The 14,571-nt window shown below is 35.2% G+C and overlaps 1 protein-coding gene across 1 annotated transcript in view; it reads left to right on the top strand.

Moving 5' to 3' along the window:
* Positions 1-5,035: 5,035 nt before the first annotated feature.
* The window catches only part of LOC114454694 (protein diaphanous homolog 3-like), a 153,438-nt gene continuing 143,902 nt past the window's right edge, over positions 5,036-14,571 (top strand). The window contains exons 1-4 of the mRNA XM_028435328.1: positions 5,036-5,674; positions 9,191-9,373; positions 10,744-10,848; positions 13,514-13,644. Of these exons, the coding sequence (XP_028291129.1) occupies positions 5,552-5,674; positions 9,191-9,373; positions 10,744-10,848; positions 13,514-13,644 (542 nt within the window). The 5' untranslated portion in view covers positions 5,036-5,551. The remainder of the gene's footprint in view (positions 5,675-9,190; positions 9,374-10,743; positions 10,849-13,513; positions 13,645-14,571) is intronic.

Below are 14,571 nucleotides of genomic sequence, written 5' to 3'. Positions count from 1 at the left end.
TGAAGGCGCTGTTAAAAACACTACCACAAGATGGCAGTGTAGGCAAACAAATAACGTAGACATCAAAAAATATATTTCATTTATAATATATTTTTTTAAAAAAAATTTTTTTTTAAGTGTTTCATGTTGGACATGGCATTTTCCCCATGTTAGATTAGAGGTTTTGTTGTATTGTAACCTTGATAATTTTCCTGAAATGATGAGCAACTGTTCAATGACAACCAGCTTTGATTCGAGATAAAACAATGTGTCACTGGCAGAACCTGAAGTAAAATGCTAATTTTGTTTGAGAGCAGCCATTTCTAAGTCTATACTTTAAAAACTAGAACAAACGTGTTGAGGATGATCTTTTGTTTTTTTTTTGTTTTCTTGTTTTTTTTTATCCCTTAGAATAAATGCCATAAATGCCACCACTGTCTTTATTTTTAGAATTGTTGAATTATTCTAACACTATTTTCTTAAAGGACTTATCCTTTGCCTTGAGTTTGGAATGTACATCTTTGTAGCAATTTTAGGCCAGGTTGGAAAGGATCAATCCTTGTTTAAAGCCACAGTAGCTTGTCTTTGCCTTTGAAAGTCTGTTAACACTTTGCTGTCATGGAGTTCTAAAGCCTTCCAGGGGTTGTCCAAGTAAAAGGTCAGAGAATATAACAAGATTTCAAGTGGATGAACTTAAAAAAAAAAAAAAAGTAATATGTAGTCTTACAGCTTCTTGGTTTTCTTTTCAAGTCACATTAAAAGTACTTATATTAAAATTGGATAACCTTATTTACTGGCTAGAGGCTCGTCAACTTCTCTCCTTTGCTGATTCCAAATATATCTAATTATTACGTTTATGTGAGGATTTGTCCCAGAAGGTACATGTCTATGGGGCGCCGATTGCAAAGTAGCAAATGCTAAAATAAACAACAACTTTCTGCAACATTTAGCAACAAACCATATTTAAAAAACATACTTGATTTTTTTTTTTTTTTACTTTTGACAAGATTTACAGGAATATTAACATAAATTTTAAATCTAAATCTAAATCTAAATCTAAATGCTAAATGTTAAATCTAAATACTAAAGTAAAATCTAAATCTTAAATCTAAATCTTAAATCTAAATCTTAAATCTAAATCTTAAATCTAAATCTTAAATCTAAATCTTAAATCTGGTTCTAAATGTTAAATCTAGATCTAAATGTTAAATCTAGATCTAAATGTTAAATCTAAATGTTAAATCTAAATGTTAAATCTAAATGTTAAATCTAAATATTAAATCTAAATGTTAAATCTAAATGTTAAATCTAAATGTTAAATGTTTAATCTCTGTGATAGCGCTCATTCACAACCATGACCTTTTAATTGGGTACTTCCGGTGAATTTGCATATCAGCTAAATATTTAGTTTCACCCATGACATTTAGATTTAACATTTGGCAATTAGATTCAAGATTTAGAATTAATATTTAGCATTTAGATTTAACATGTATATTTAAATGTAGCATTTAGATTTAGATTTAACATTGACATATTTTTACAAGAAAAAAAAACATCACACATCTCACAAACATTGCTGTAAATCTGGTTAAAAGTAGCATTAAAAAAAATTCACATACGTTTTTTTAAACGTGGTTTGTCACTAAATGTTGTGAAAAGTTGTTATTTATTTTAGCATGTGCTACTTTACCATCAGCACCCCATACACCTGTGCAATCTGACCTAACGCTACTAAATATTTGGTTAAATTAAATTCTCAGATATCTCTGTTCAGCAGATTTATTTAGTTGTCTGTTTTCATTATTTTATTATTGTTGCCCAATGCGTACGCTTTCAAAAAGCCATGAATTATAATTTACCATGACTGGTTGAGTGGTTCAAATATATCTTATTGAATGTCTGATATCTAATTTTTGCTTTGATATATAAATTGTCAAACCCAGATAGCACGCATACGTCTCGTCGATGTCGGCCCCAGATCGTGCGTCAGCATTCTACTCCTAATGCGTCATTTTGTGTGTTTTTCCCCCAAATCGGTGAAACCACTTATAAAATTGTAGAAGTGTAAAATGGCACTTATATAAAGCTGTTTTTGTGCTGGGGCTCTTTTAACTATGCTGCTGAAAATACATTTATGATGATGAACTGTGTCTCTCTTTATTTTGTCCACACATAATAAGCTATTTAGTTTTGTTTGTTGTTGTTGTTGTTGTGATAATGTCATATTCCTATCAGATTTAACTAAATACTCAACTATTGATATGGAGATATTAATACTAAATGAATGATCCAAGCTAAATAAAGGTTAACATAAGCTGTAGAGAGGCCGCGTTGAGCATCTTTAATACAGCGGCCAAACGCCAATGTCTCCGTGACGTCTACCAATGAGCAAACGCTCTCCATAATACGTCTCGCCGATGCAACTTCATTCATCGTGCCGACATTGGCAAGATGTATGTGTGCTATCAGGGAAGGCAACATCGCACTCATCCAATAGTGTGGGGGGGGGAATAGAAATAGTGATAGTGGATTGAAAATAATCTTCACTTTGAGAGGCGGAAACCTTTGGCAGAGCCAAATCGACCATCTGGTTTGACTGGTGGTGGTGGTGGTGGTGAAGGAGAGGCAGGAGTTGATAATAAAGAAGAAGAAAAAAGGTTTGAGAGTTAAAAACAACGCCTTTTAAGATACAAACAGCTGGGTTGATGAGGGACCTCAGATTAGATCAGCGGTCTAATGACAAACAATGTCATTTCTGAATTGATGATGTATAAAAGATGAAGCCTCTCCAGGCTTTAAAGAAGCACAACAGCAAAGGAACAACAGCCCCCCCCAAAAAAAAAACCAACAAAAACAAGTACAACTGCTGCGTAGTTCAGGGGTTCTATACAAGTGATAAACTAGTTCGTTTTACATTGAAACCTTTCCTATATTACTGAAGATAAGTCTTTGTAGGAGAGGACATGAAGTTTCTGGCATGCGTTTCTGTTGGTTGCATCACACTACCTTGTTTCTGTTTGCATCAGACGTGGATTTTAGTGGGATTTTTTTTTTTCTCTTTCTTTTTTATAGCTTGAGTTTACTTTGAAATGTAAAACAACAATATGGGCTAAAGCAAATCACTGTCGAGCAGAATGAAAGCCCCAGCTCATGATTTAGCAGGATGTTTGAAAGATACTTATATTTATGCATTTTTAAATTTTTTTTTTTAAAAAAGATAGAAATGGAGAAGGTCAGAAAAATAAAGATTCATTTAGGACAGCATTTAGCAGTTAGAGCAGCATGGGGAACCCTTTCTGTCCTTTCTGCATAACCCCAACAAGTCGAGGCAGATGTATGTATATATTTTTCAATTATTCATTATTATTATTATCATTGCCATCCATTCAGCAATCCATGTTCCATTCTATCCTGATCAGGGTCAGAGGCTGGTGAAGCCAACAACAAAGTACAATCATCCCAGAACCAAAGATGACTAAAATGCACTATTAACTATTGTATATGTCGGCTTTTGGATTGTAAAAACAAGGTTAGGAGACATAACCTTTTGGTATGCACATTACAGAATTGTGGTTTAATTAATAAAAATATGTAGTAACAAAGTGTTCTGTCATTTATTTTTTTAAAGAAGGGTTTTCAGAATATAAGGATTTAATTGTATTCCAAAACGTGTATTCTGCCGGATTAATCCTGTAATGAATCATGGGGGTCTCATGTTCTCTACACCAGCTCAAATCAAACCCGTGGTTGGTTACAATTCATACAAAATGATAACTTAAACATATTTTAAATATTCTTAAGAATACTTTAATATGTTAAGATATTGTATAAACAACACATTTAATTTCCTTTAGAATATAAATCAAATGTTGCATGTTTTTTTATTTTATTTTATTCACAGATGCTTTAACTCAACATTTTATTTTCTCCACAAGATCTGAGGAAGGGCCACAGGAATAGGCGAGAGTTTATCGTATAGCAAAGAAAGCAGCTAGGAACGAAGACAAGGAAAGAACATAAAGCTCAAGCTGTCAAAACAGGAAGAGAAAAGTGTAGCGCGGATAGTAAATTAATGGCAAATGGCAAAAGCACTTGGAGCAGGAGGAGAAAGGAAGCCATCTTTAGGCACTAAAGTGGGCCGTAGGAGAAAAAGAGGAGAAAATAGTGAAGAGGAGACGCTGATGTGAATACAAAAGGAATGGAAAACATGTTGAAGGAGATGAGGAAAAGAACCATTGAAGGACATATCAGTGTGTGGTGAACTGAGGTGTAAGGAGTACTGATAAATACATAAAACACTCAACAACAAATTAGCTCAATTAAATAGTACTCAAAGTCAAAGCTACTTTGACTTTGAGTACAAATCTTGCACAATTGGAACTTAATTTATTTTCCACAAAGGAATTGGTATAAAATAACGGCAGTGGCAATCCGTACGGTTGCCGTATCAATATACCGATATTCTATCCCTATGCAGCACCCCTATTTGGCCAGTTTAGGTCACGTGACTAAGACTAAACCTTACCCTAACCGTAACCCTAACACCGGAGGTTGTCCTTACGACAACCGTACAAATAGACACTTTGTAAAAGAAAAGCTTTGTCAAAATATGCAATTCTTAAAAAATAAAAATAAATAAATAACCAAATTCAATTCAAAATAAATATATAAATTCTCTAAGTATTGCTACATTTATGAACTCTAAAAAAATGTCATGCCAAATGTGCAATGTGGGTAACAACATAATCGGTAAAAACCCCAACCTGAACCTAAGAAATTGGCAATATGTTGTTTAAAAATAAAGATTATGTTTAATGTGCCATGAAGCAGCAATAATAATAAGTATATATATATATATATATATATATATATATATATATAGGCAGGCAATAAGATTGGTTTATGGAAACTGGGCGTTGTGAGCGCTAAATTCCAGACGGTGGCGGTACTGTAAGTAAAAGGGTGCGAGTTGGCAAAAAAAAAACACCATAGAAGAAGAAAAAGTAGCCAATGAAAAGTCATCTCTGTAAGTCAGTGGCTTTTATTGGCTGCATTAAACTTAAGGAGCTTGGGCGTCTAAACTGCGCGGGTTTGTCAAAAAAACATTATCCGTTTCCTTTACTGCTTTTGCGACTAACGCCCTGTTAACTTCTTTTTTCCCCCCCATTAGTTAACATTTCCGTCATACATTACAGGACAACGGTTGTCAGTGGACACGACTGCCATGTTTGAAGACGTATGTTTTCGTGTGTGGCTTAAGGAGTAACGTGAGAGCCCTTAAATTGGATTAGCGTTCAGCTTTGCCTTCACCTATGAATGATAGTGCTCGTAGCTCGTAACCTGGCACTGGACACACCAACTTTACCGTCTGGACATCATATTGTGGACTAACTCCTGCCTTTGATAAACGATAAGTAGCACTATTAGTACGTCTAACTTTATAGACACGAATGCTGTATTTGGAAGTCTATAAACAGGCGTGTATAGTCACTTAACGTATGTGTAGGTGTGGTGCATTAAAAAGGTTTACGTGATAAGTAACTATCAGCCCGTGGACAGTCATTAGGTCAACATGGATAGTTATAATCAGAGGTTCGAGTCCTCCACAGGAAGAGACAGCAAGGCTCAAAAGAAGAAGGGCTTTTCTCAACCCAGCACGGCAGTGTATGAAGAAGGAGACCGCAAACCAAAGTTTGTAAGTACCCCCCTATACATGAGTAAAACCAGCTATTCATGTTTTAAAGATGGCAAACATTGTGAGAGCAGAGGCTTTTCCTAGAAGTAAACCTGGCCATCCTATATGTTAATTAATATTGTTAATGATAATAGTAATATGCATCCACCTACCCTAAGCAAGTCTCATTTACATTCCAAGTTGACATTAAACAAATGAAAATAGTACCAGTGAAGCTATTCCGTTATAATTAATGATTAAAAAGCTATTTTTCATTATCCAATTTTAGGTTCAGGGTGACGCATGAATACATTCTAAACCCTATTGGAGGTAGTGAACCCTGTAAGTTTAATCAGTGCATTCAACGAACCCTTTGTGATTGGAATAATAAAATACTGAAAAAATATTGAGATATAAGTTTTGGTCATATTGCCCAGCTCTATATACAGCTATGTTTTGAAGAAAGGCCGTGGCTATTGATACGGAAATGTATGAATAGACTGTCTCTCTATTCATATGGAGCGGCCCTCATTGGCCAGTTTAGGTGACGTGATGGATGCACCACGTGACTTAAAGTTCCGTCAGTTTTATTTTAGCTCATATTTATTTTTAGCTACCTATTTTAACCCTAATCCTAACCCAAACCCAGGAACTACCTGAAAATGTTTAATTTTTTCATAAATATGTTTTAAAAGGTGGAATTTGCTGTTAAATATGTTAAAATGAAAAAAAAAAAAAAAATTGACATACGTGGGATTGGAACCCACATAGGAAGGATCCTTGAGTGCAGCTCCTTAGACCACTGCCAAAAAACAGACACATTACGGGTCTAGACAATGTACCCATAGTCCCGAAGGCTTCTACGTAAGCGTAACAAATTCCACCTTTAAAAATATATATCCAAGAAAAATAAATAAATAAATAAATAAAAAAAAAAAAATATATATATATATATATATATTATATTAGGGTGTTTTCTGGGTTAGGGTTAGGATCGGTCTAAAATAAGAGTTAGCAGGGTAGCTAAAAATAAATATGAGCTAAAATAAAACTGACGGGACTTTAATTCACGTGGTGGTGCACCTATCATGTCACCTAAACTGGCCAATGAAGGGCACTCCGTATGAATAGAGTGGCTATTCATACATTTCCGTATCAATAGCCACGGCTTTTCTTCAAAACACAGCTGTATAGAGAGCTGGGTAATATCAGGTGATCTAATAATGCACAACACTTTCAATAATAGCCACCTGAATTAGAATTGATCATTCCTCATCAGATGATGTTTTCTTTTGTTGTTTTATTTCCCTCATAAATTTTAGAGTTCATTTCACACCTCACATAAAAAAACATATTTTAAAAAGATTTCTAATATTCACAAAGTTAACACCCCCAATTAATGTCCAGTGAGTCATTGCGGCACTCATTGGATTTTCTTTTTCTTTTTTTTCTTTTTTTATCTTACTAGTCTGTAGCAGTTGCACAAGCACAAAAAAAAGTAATTTTCCAAAAACTGAACTGTAAATTTTAATGTTGGTCAACATTGACAGCATCAACAAATACCCTGGGTTTGATTCCAGGGTTAGAGCTGCAAATCTATTTGTTTAGTGTTTTTGTTCTCCCTGTGGTGGCATCACTTTCCTCATAAAACACTGATGTACATGTTCTCACAGCTGATCTATTATTTTTTGTACAGTGCAAAATGATAAAAAATTAAAGCCAGTTACTCTGGTGATGGTAAAAACTTTCCCCTTCTGGGTTTCTCTCAGACTTTTTTTTACAGCCTTGTTCTGGTGTGAAGAAAGAATTGTTCTTGTACTGCACTATTGTTTAGTTTTGTTTTTAAGTAAAAGCAAAACTTGTTATTTTTTATCAAGGAAGTTTTCATAACTAAACCTTTCTGTGCTGTAGCCATTCGGTCTTTCAGTGTGAAAAAACATATTTGATTGACATGCAGCAATGTAAACTTCTAATCTTTAATGTGCCTTTAATGTAATTTGCTACTTACCAATTTTAACTTTGTGCTAGATGTGTTTTGCCAGAATGAAACAAAAGCCTAATCTACATGTTTTTCCATACTACAAACTAAACTATATCTTTTTTTTGTCTCTGTTCCTCTTCAAATAATGAAAAATGTTTCAATTAAGCAACACAAATATTGGGATTTTCTTTTCAATTAGCCATCCTGTTTGTTGGCATTTGATGAAAACTCTCTAATCTACCCTTCTCAGTCTGAAAGCAGATATATAGATAGCAGATTAGTTTAATTCTCTCTCAGCCTTTGTTTGACCTCATTCTAATTAGAAGAACACAACCAAAAGTTAATTCTCGCTGTCAGTGTTTTACAAACATTTCAGTCTGCCACTCAAAATGACTTTTAGAAGGAAAAGCCTTGGCTGATGTTATCAATTCTCTTCATAAACCTTATTGAATCAGCATTGTTGTATAGAAACTAGGGCTGCTCGGTTATAGAAAAAAGTCATGGAAATTTGGTAAAATATTTTGGAAAATATTTGAAAAATCATTGTGAAAAAAGTGTGGGAAGCTTTTATTTGGTATCAATTTAATTATAATGACAAATTGACAAGTGTTGATTTCAAGACTTTAGGTTAAACATTGATTTGACAATCTGCTAAACTGCACCACTGTTCTCAAACTTATTCTATTTTTGTAGAGATTCTTTGCTACATAGAATTTTTCTGTGGTGGTTTTATTTCCAGCTGGCACACACCCAGTCTAACTACCTGTGGACCAAAGCACTGACTGTACCTCATGTTCATTTAACACTTACCTGACCATAACAGAAGTATCTGCATTAAGACTTGTCTTCACTGGTATAAAAACTGATAGATGACTTCATTCATCATGTTGCAACCAGCCTGCAAAATTTAAGAGAACTTAATAGTAATCAGTCCAAAAAAAACAATTAAGTCAAAAATAAAAGAATGAACATTTTTATTTTCTTTAGTTGCAATTCTTTATTTAACTAAAGGGTACCAAAAACTTTGCTCGCAAAGGCTTCATGTGCTAATAATTGATGTTGTAATTTTTTTGTAATTATTTCTTTTTGTTCTCTATTTCTAGCATTTGCCCTTTAGACACATTACAGAGGATGTGGTAAGATTTACCAAACTGGGGTGTCTTTTTTTTTTTTTTTTTTTTTTTTTTTCCCCGTATGGTTTTGAAACCAGCTCAAAATATCTTATGAGATTTGTCTTCATTCAACACCAGATGTTGGATTCTTTGTCACTAACTGCTTCTCTCACTCACATCTTTGTTGATTTCACATCTAGCTGGAGGTAGTGCTTTGTTCCATCTGTGCCTATAGCAGATGTTCTTTGTTTAGTTTTTGTCAATGGAATTAACTGTATTACCATTGTTTTCTAACTCATTAACAGGGTCATGCTTGTGTACTCTGTTGTAAGAATAAGTTTCCATTAAACACTCACAATCTAACATGTCTGTTGGTCATCTAATTAGTTATCTTGAAAAGTTTTGCTCTGTTTTTAATAGTTGTATACTTTGGTGTCTCTGCAGCTGGACAAATTTGCCAGTATCCGGATCCCTGGTAGTAAGAAGGAGCGGCCTCCTCTAACACAATCCAAAAAAGACTCCAGTGATTGGTCCACGCTATCATCATCTACCTCGCATCAGTTTGTAGAACTGTCATCAAAGATCACCTCAGAAAAAGAGATCTTGGCTTTGTTTGAGAAGATGATGGTATGTTTTTTCATTTTTTTCCCACATTAATTTGAAAAATCTCCAAACATTTAAAAAATATCCTCTGATCCCATTTAAATATGTAGTTAAATTTTAAAGCAGAACTAAGTAACATGCGCTTAGCACTCCCCCTAAAGGTCCTTTTTGGTTTTGTTACTGTCGTAAAAATTCCACACACCCGCCGCCTGCCCCACCCCACAGTTACATGCGCACCTTTGTTCTCCCAAAATCACTGAAAAAAATCCTAATACAACATTAACACTAAGGGTGCATTCACACATATAGTCCCATGTGACCATGTAAACAGTATAAGGAAGAGATGCAAGTTAAACAAATGAATGATGTGGGAGTAATATGGAAGGGAGTGTGGTAGTGTGTGTGTTTGTTTGTGTGCTGGCAAAGTGGCTCTGAAAATGGATGGATGTATGCTGCCTGTCAAGCAATCACACACACTTTCGTCGACGACAGTGTGTGTGATTGCTATGTGTTGCTGCTGAGCTGTCACTGCATGGAGTTGCTACGTTCCTCGGACAAAGGTCTTCTCTGCCTTTTTTTGCTGGCTCCGCCATGATATCAGTTTGAGAAAAGTGAATTTCCAGACAATCGTGTGCAGCCACGGGGAAGGTCGTAATCTGACATTAGTTTGTATTGGGCTGCCGTAAAGCAGTATGTCTTGCCACCGGGTCTGAGGCAGGAAAGTAGCAAGTGATGTTTTCTGGCCAGAGAGAGCAGGAGGTGATGAAAGACCCCCCAATCACCCCATAAACACTTGTATTACCCTCACAGGGACTATGAGAAGGATTTATTAGGGTGAAATAGTTACTTAGTTCTGCTTTAAGGTATTTTGAGTGAGAATGAAGCAGAACTACAGTACATATGAAAATACAATAATTGTCTTCTCGTCCACAAGTTAATAGAAAGGTGATTTTTGGGTTTTGTTTGACTTAAGTAAAATGTGATTAGTTGAGTTCAGGCACTAGACTGGCCTTGCTGAACCTTGAGTATGAAAAATGGATGTTTTTTTGCACTTCATTAATAAAGAGCGTGACTGCAAATTTTGAAATTTGAAGAGAAATCATCCAAATTCTTAATTTTTTTCCCAAAAAGGTCACTTTTTTACCTAATTAAAAAAAAAAAAAAGATTTTTGAAAGGTGGGGCGCAGCAGAACAAGTTTGGGAACCTCTGCACTCAACAATGTTTTTTATTCACATTCATGCAAGTGTCTTTCCCAAGGAAATAACAAACCGCTCCATATGCCAAAGCTTTTGCTGCCACTAATTAAAGTTGAATAACTAGCCAGTATATATCACTCAAACATTTATGCATCTCCCAGGAATCTTAGCACCTCTTTTCCCCTCTTTCTTTTTAGGAGGACATGAACTTGAACGAAGACAAAAAGACTCCTTTGAGAGAAAAGGACCTTAACACCAAAAGAGAAATGGTCCTCCAGTACATCTTTACAGCCTCGAAAACGGTGAGTTTCACACATGATTTCTGACATTTGCAAAGAAATTCACTGGCCAATACGGGCACTCTAGTTTTCAATAGCTGTCTGTAACCTTCCATCCAAAAAGTCTGTCCTTTTTTTGATCTGGATTTGTTTGAAGCGGCCCCAGACACTTTTTGGAAATGTGCGTGGCTTTTTCTCACTAAAAATTTCACTTTTAACAAGTGAGGAAAGAGGGGCTTGTTATTTTTCTTCAATCTGTAGTGCCTATGCTGGCTAGCATGGTTGGGGTCAATTACATTTTTAAATTACAATTACATCTTCAATTATCCATGTTCAATTATGTTTACGATTACCAGCAAATACAAATAAATTATAATTATTTTTCAGCTGAAAGTTAATTACAATTACGTTCTCAATTACTAAAGTTCAATTTGACGAACTTTTATTCATATACGTTTTTTACGTGTCTACAATGTTGTTTTAGTGTTTTTACATTTGTTCGTACATTTATTATAATATCTTATGTAAAAGGCCAATTAAGCGCGAGAGTTGGAATTTAGCAATGTCTATAAACTACATATAAAAAAATCAGTTCCATTCACAGTAGGGATGTAACGATTCACTCAACTCCCGATACGATTCGATTCACGATACTGGGTTCACGATACGATTCTCTCACGATTTATTTTACAAAATGGGACTGTAGACAATTTTTTTTGGGGAAAAAAACAAGAAAATACTGTACTATTTTCCTTTTATTTTTCATTGTCAAAATAATTCCTTGATAAACTATTCAAAACAATGCAATTTAACTAAAAATAAATCTTGAATGAAACAAATAAAGGAATAATACAAATGAAAATGAGCCTATTAATTTAAATTCTGGTTCTATAATAAACAATGCAAAACTGCATAATAGTTCTTTTTCTTTTAAAAGTGCAACTGAAAATGTATTTTGTGCCTTAACAATTGGACTTTAAAAAAAAAAAAGTGATTGCACTGATTTATGTCATATTTGTTTGGACCAGCAGAGGGCGCTGGTAACACAGTGGTCGGTTGGCATGCAGATATCTTGCAGTGAAGAAGAGAAGCTATGCTAGCAGACAGAGCTATTAGAAAAACGTGACTTTTACAGATATTCAAGTAGTATTACAGATATTCTTTCGGTGCTAAACGGGTAATGAATCATTTATTAACATATTTAAGAGTAGAGGGCGGCCAGAAAGAAAGTATTAGCAGACTCCGCCCGCCGCCTACACTTGTGGATAGCGTCCTCTGCTGGTTAAAAAAAGTACTGCGATTCAATTTTCAGAAAATCGATATCAACCGTGATACCTATGAATCGATTTTTAACTGCCTTACGATTAATCGTTGCATCCCTAATTCACAGTATTGTTACTCATTGTATCGTCCCTATTTAAATAAATTCAGTTATATCCTAACTCTAACCCCTAACTTTTCTATCCCGTACCACCTGTATGAGTGTGAAAATTCACTGACAGGTAGTGGGAAAACTGAATATGAAACATATTTTAATATTAGTTATCTACATACAGTACATGTAAGCCATAGACCTGTTTTGCGTTTAAGTTCTTAGTGAATTTCCATGAACGGCGACAGATTTTTTTAAATTACAATTAGGATTATAATTACAGCATCATTGTAATTAGTTATCAATTTCACAATTACGATTATAATTGACCCCAACTCTGCTGGTTAGCCCCACAGCAGGGCATTTGTATGCATGCAATTGAGTAATCTTTGGTCTGAAACTCATGCCCTTCTGAAATATTTCCATATAAATTTACCACACCTTCAGGAATGTGTGTCAAAACTAGCAGCAGGATTGAGAGTTGATTTTAACACCATCCTTCATCCCAAATTTTTCACCTAACTCATCCTTCTTAATGCCAGCCCATTCCATTATTCTCCCTTCCTGTTGGCATCTGATTTGAAAGCTAGCTCTGCGCCGGTTACGGATCCTTCTACAGACCCATCCATCTGCTCCGTCAAGAGTCCCTCCCAACTCATCAGTCCATGAAAACCTTTGTGAAATCTGTCTTCAGATAGTTCTTGGCTCAGTCTTAAGTTTTAACTTCTGCTTTGTGTTGAATTCTTATTCTCTGAGCACCGAGAACAACTTTTACTCCTGAACCCTTTTGCTTTGGTGCATTTCTGGAATGCAACAGTAAGGGTACACACTAACAAGTTGGAGTTTTCTTTTTCTTAAAACTCTCTATCACGCACCAGGCTTAAATTATAGAGATTTTTGTTTTTTCAAGAAACACCCAGAGAGCTCAACAAATATCTTATTATTGATCAATTCAGAACTTTTAGAAAACAATAGTTGACACGCATTTTCTCGCTGTGTGCAGCTTCATTCCAATTGTTTACTTGTTTACCTCAAGGCATTTTTGACCACTGCACTGTTAACATATTGTAGGCATATGGCCATGGGGAAAAGGCAACTCCACAGTTACGCTTAACTGTTAATGCAGCAGTATCATGCTTGATTTTTACTTCAGGTATTAGGTTCATGTGTCAAGGTGTTTTAATTCTTTTGATTAGATTTGTTCACTATATAGAAATTTACTTGATGAGACTTTCATCTTTGAATGAAAGTAGTTGACATGCTGATAACTACACTACAATCTTGTTTATTTATTTATTTGTGTTCATTTCTTTACAGGGAAGCTTGAAAAGCAGCCGTCAGATATCTACGCAGGAATTCCTGAGTGAGCTGAAGTCGGGGGTGATGGATGAACGTCTGGTTGCCTGCTTGGACTCTCTGAGAGTTTCCCTTACTAGCAACCCTGTCAGGTATCATTCAAGATCATCACAATGAAGTTGGTCTATGCTATTTTTCTTCTTCTTCTTTGGAATGCTTATTTGTTGGGGTATTGAAATTAATAGTTTTTAAGATGCATCGTGATTCAAAAGGTGGACTACTCTGAATCAATGCAATAATGTAACATAATCGGTTATAGCGCTGTTGCTTCTTGATTTTCTGTTTGTGACAAAAACCTGGAACTTGTGGGGTTTCTTTATTATACAAGTGTTATTTAGCCCAGTAGTTTTCTCTCATACTTTCATAATCTTCAATGGTTGAAACACACTTTTTAGGGCTTAAATTCAGATTCAAGTGCCTGTTTGGTCTGTGTGGTTGCAGTTCTACAACATAATTTGGCTTTGTTTCTGTCTAAGGAGATTCTTAACAAAGCATATACTAAGAATGTGCGATATATTGTCGTTCACGATATATCGTCAAAAACATTCTCACCGGTAAGAATATGTCATCCCACTATATGTCAGAAATTAGTGAGGGACACAGTTCATTTGTCCCTCAATTAAGCCAAGAATGCCTAAAAAAACCTTGTTCCACAGTCCAAAATTGCCCACAACACACAACAGCAGAGCGCTGTTCACGGCAGCTCCGCAGCGGAGCTGCCGTGAACCAATCCAAGTTCCTACGTCAGATCCACCCAAAGTTCCACAAACACGGGGACAGAGATGAATCCGCAGCAACGCTTATGAACTGGAAACTCAACTAAAACTATCTATGCTAAGCTAACCCACCGACACAGACTGGGCTAAGAGCTAATGCTTACCACTCCTTATAAGATAAGATAATCCTTTATTGATCTCACAATGGAGAAATGTACTTGTTACATTTGGACTTCAGTAAGGAATAGACCAAGTAAAAAGAACACGTCTTACTGTCATAAAGCTACCTCCTCCTTACCTACA

This window comes from Gouania willdenowi, chromosome 3, assembly GCF_900634775.1.
Source record: "Gouania willdenowi chromosome 3, fGouWil2.1, whole genome shotgun sequence".
Classification (NCBI taxonomy): Eukaryota; Metazoa; Chordata; class Actinopteri; order Blenniiformes; family Gobiesocidae; genus Gouania; species Gouania willdenowi.
The sequence above is the reverse complement of the archived record's forward strand: the minus strand, read 5'-3'. Positions and strand labels throughout refer to the sequence as shown.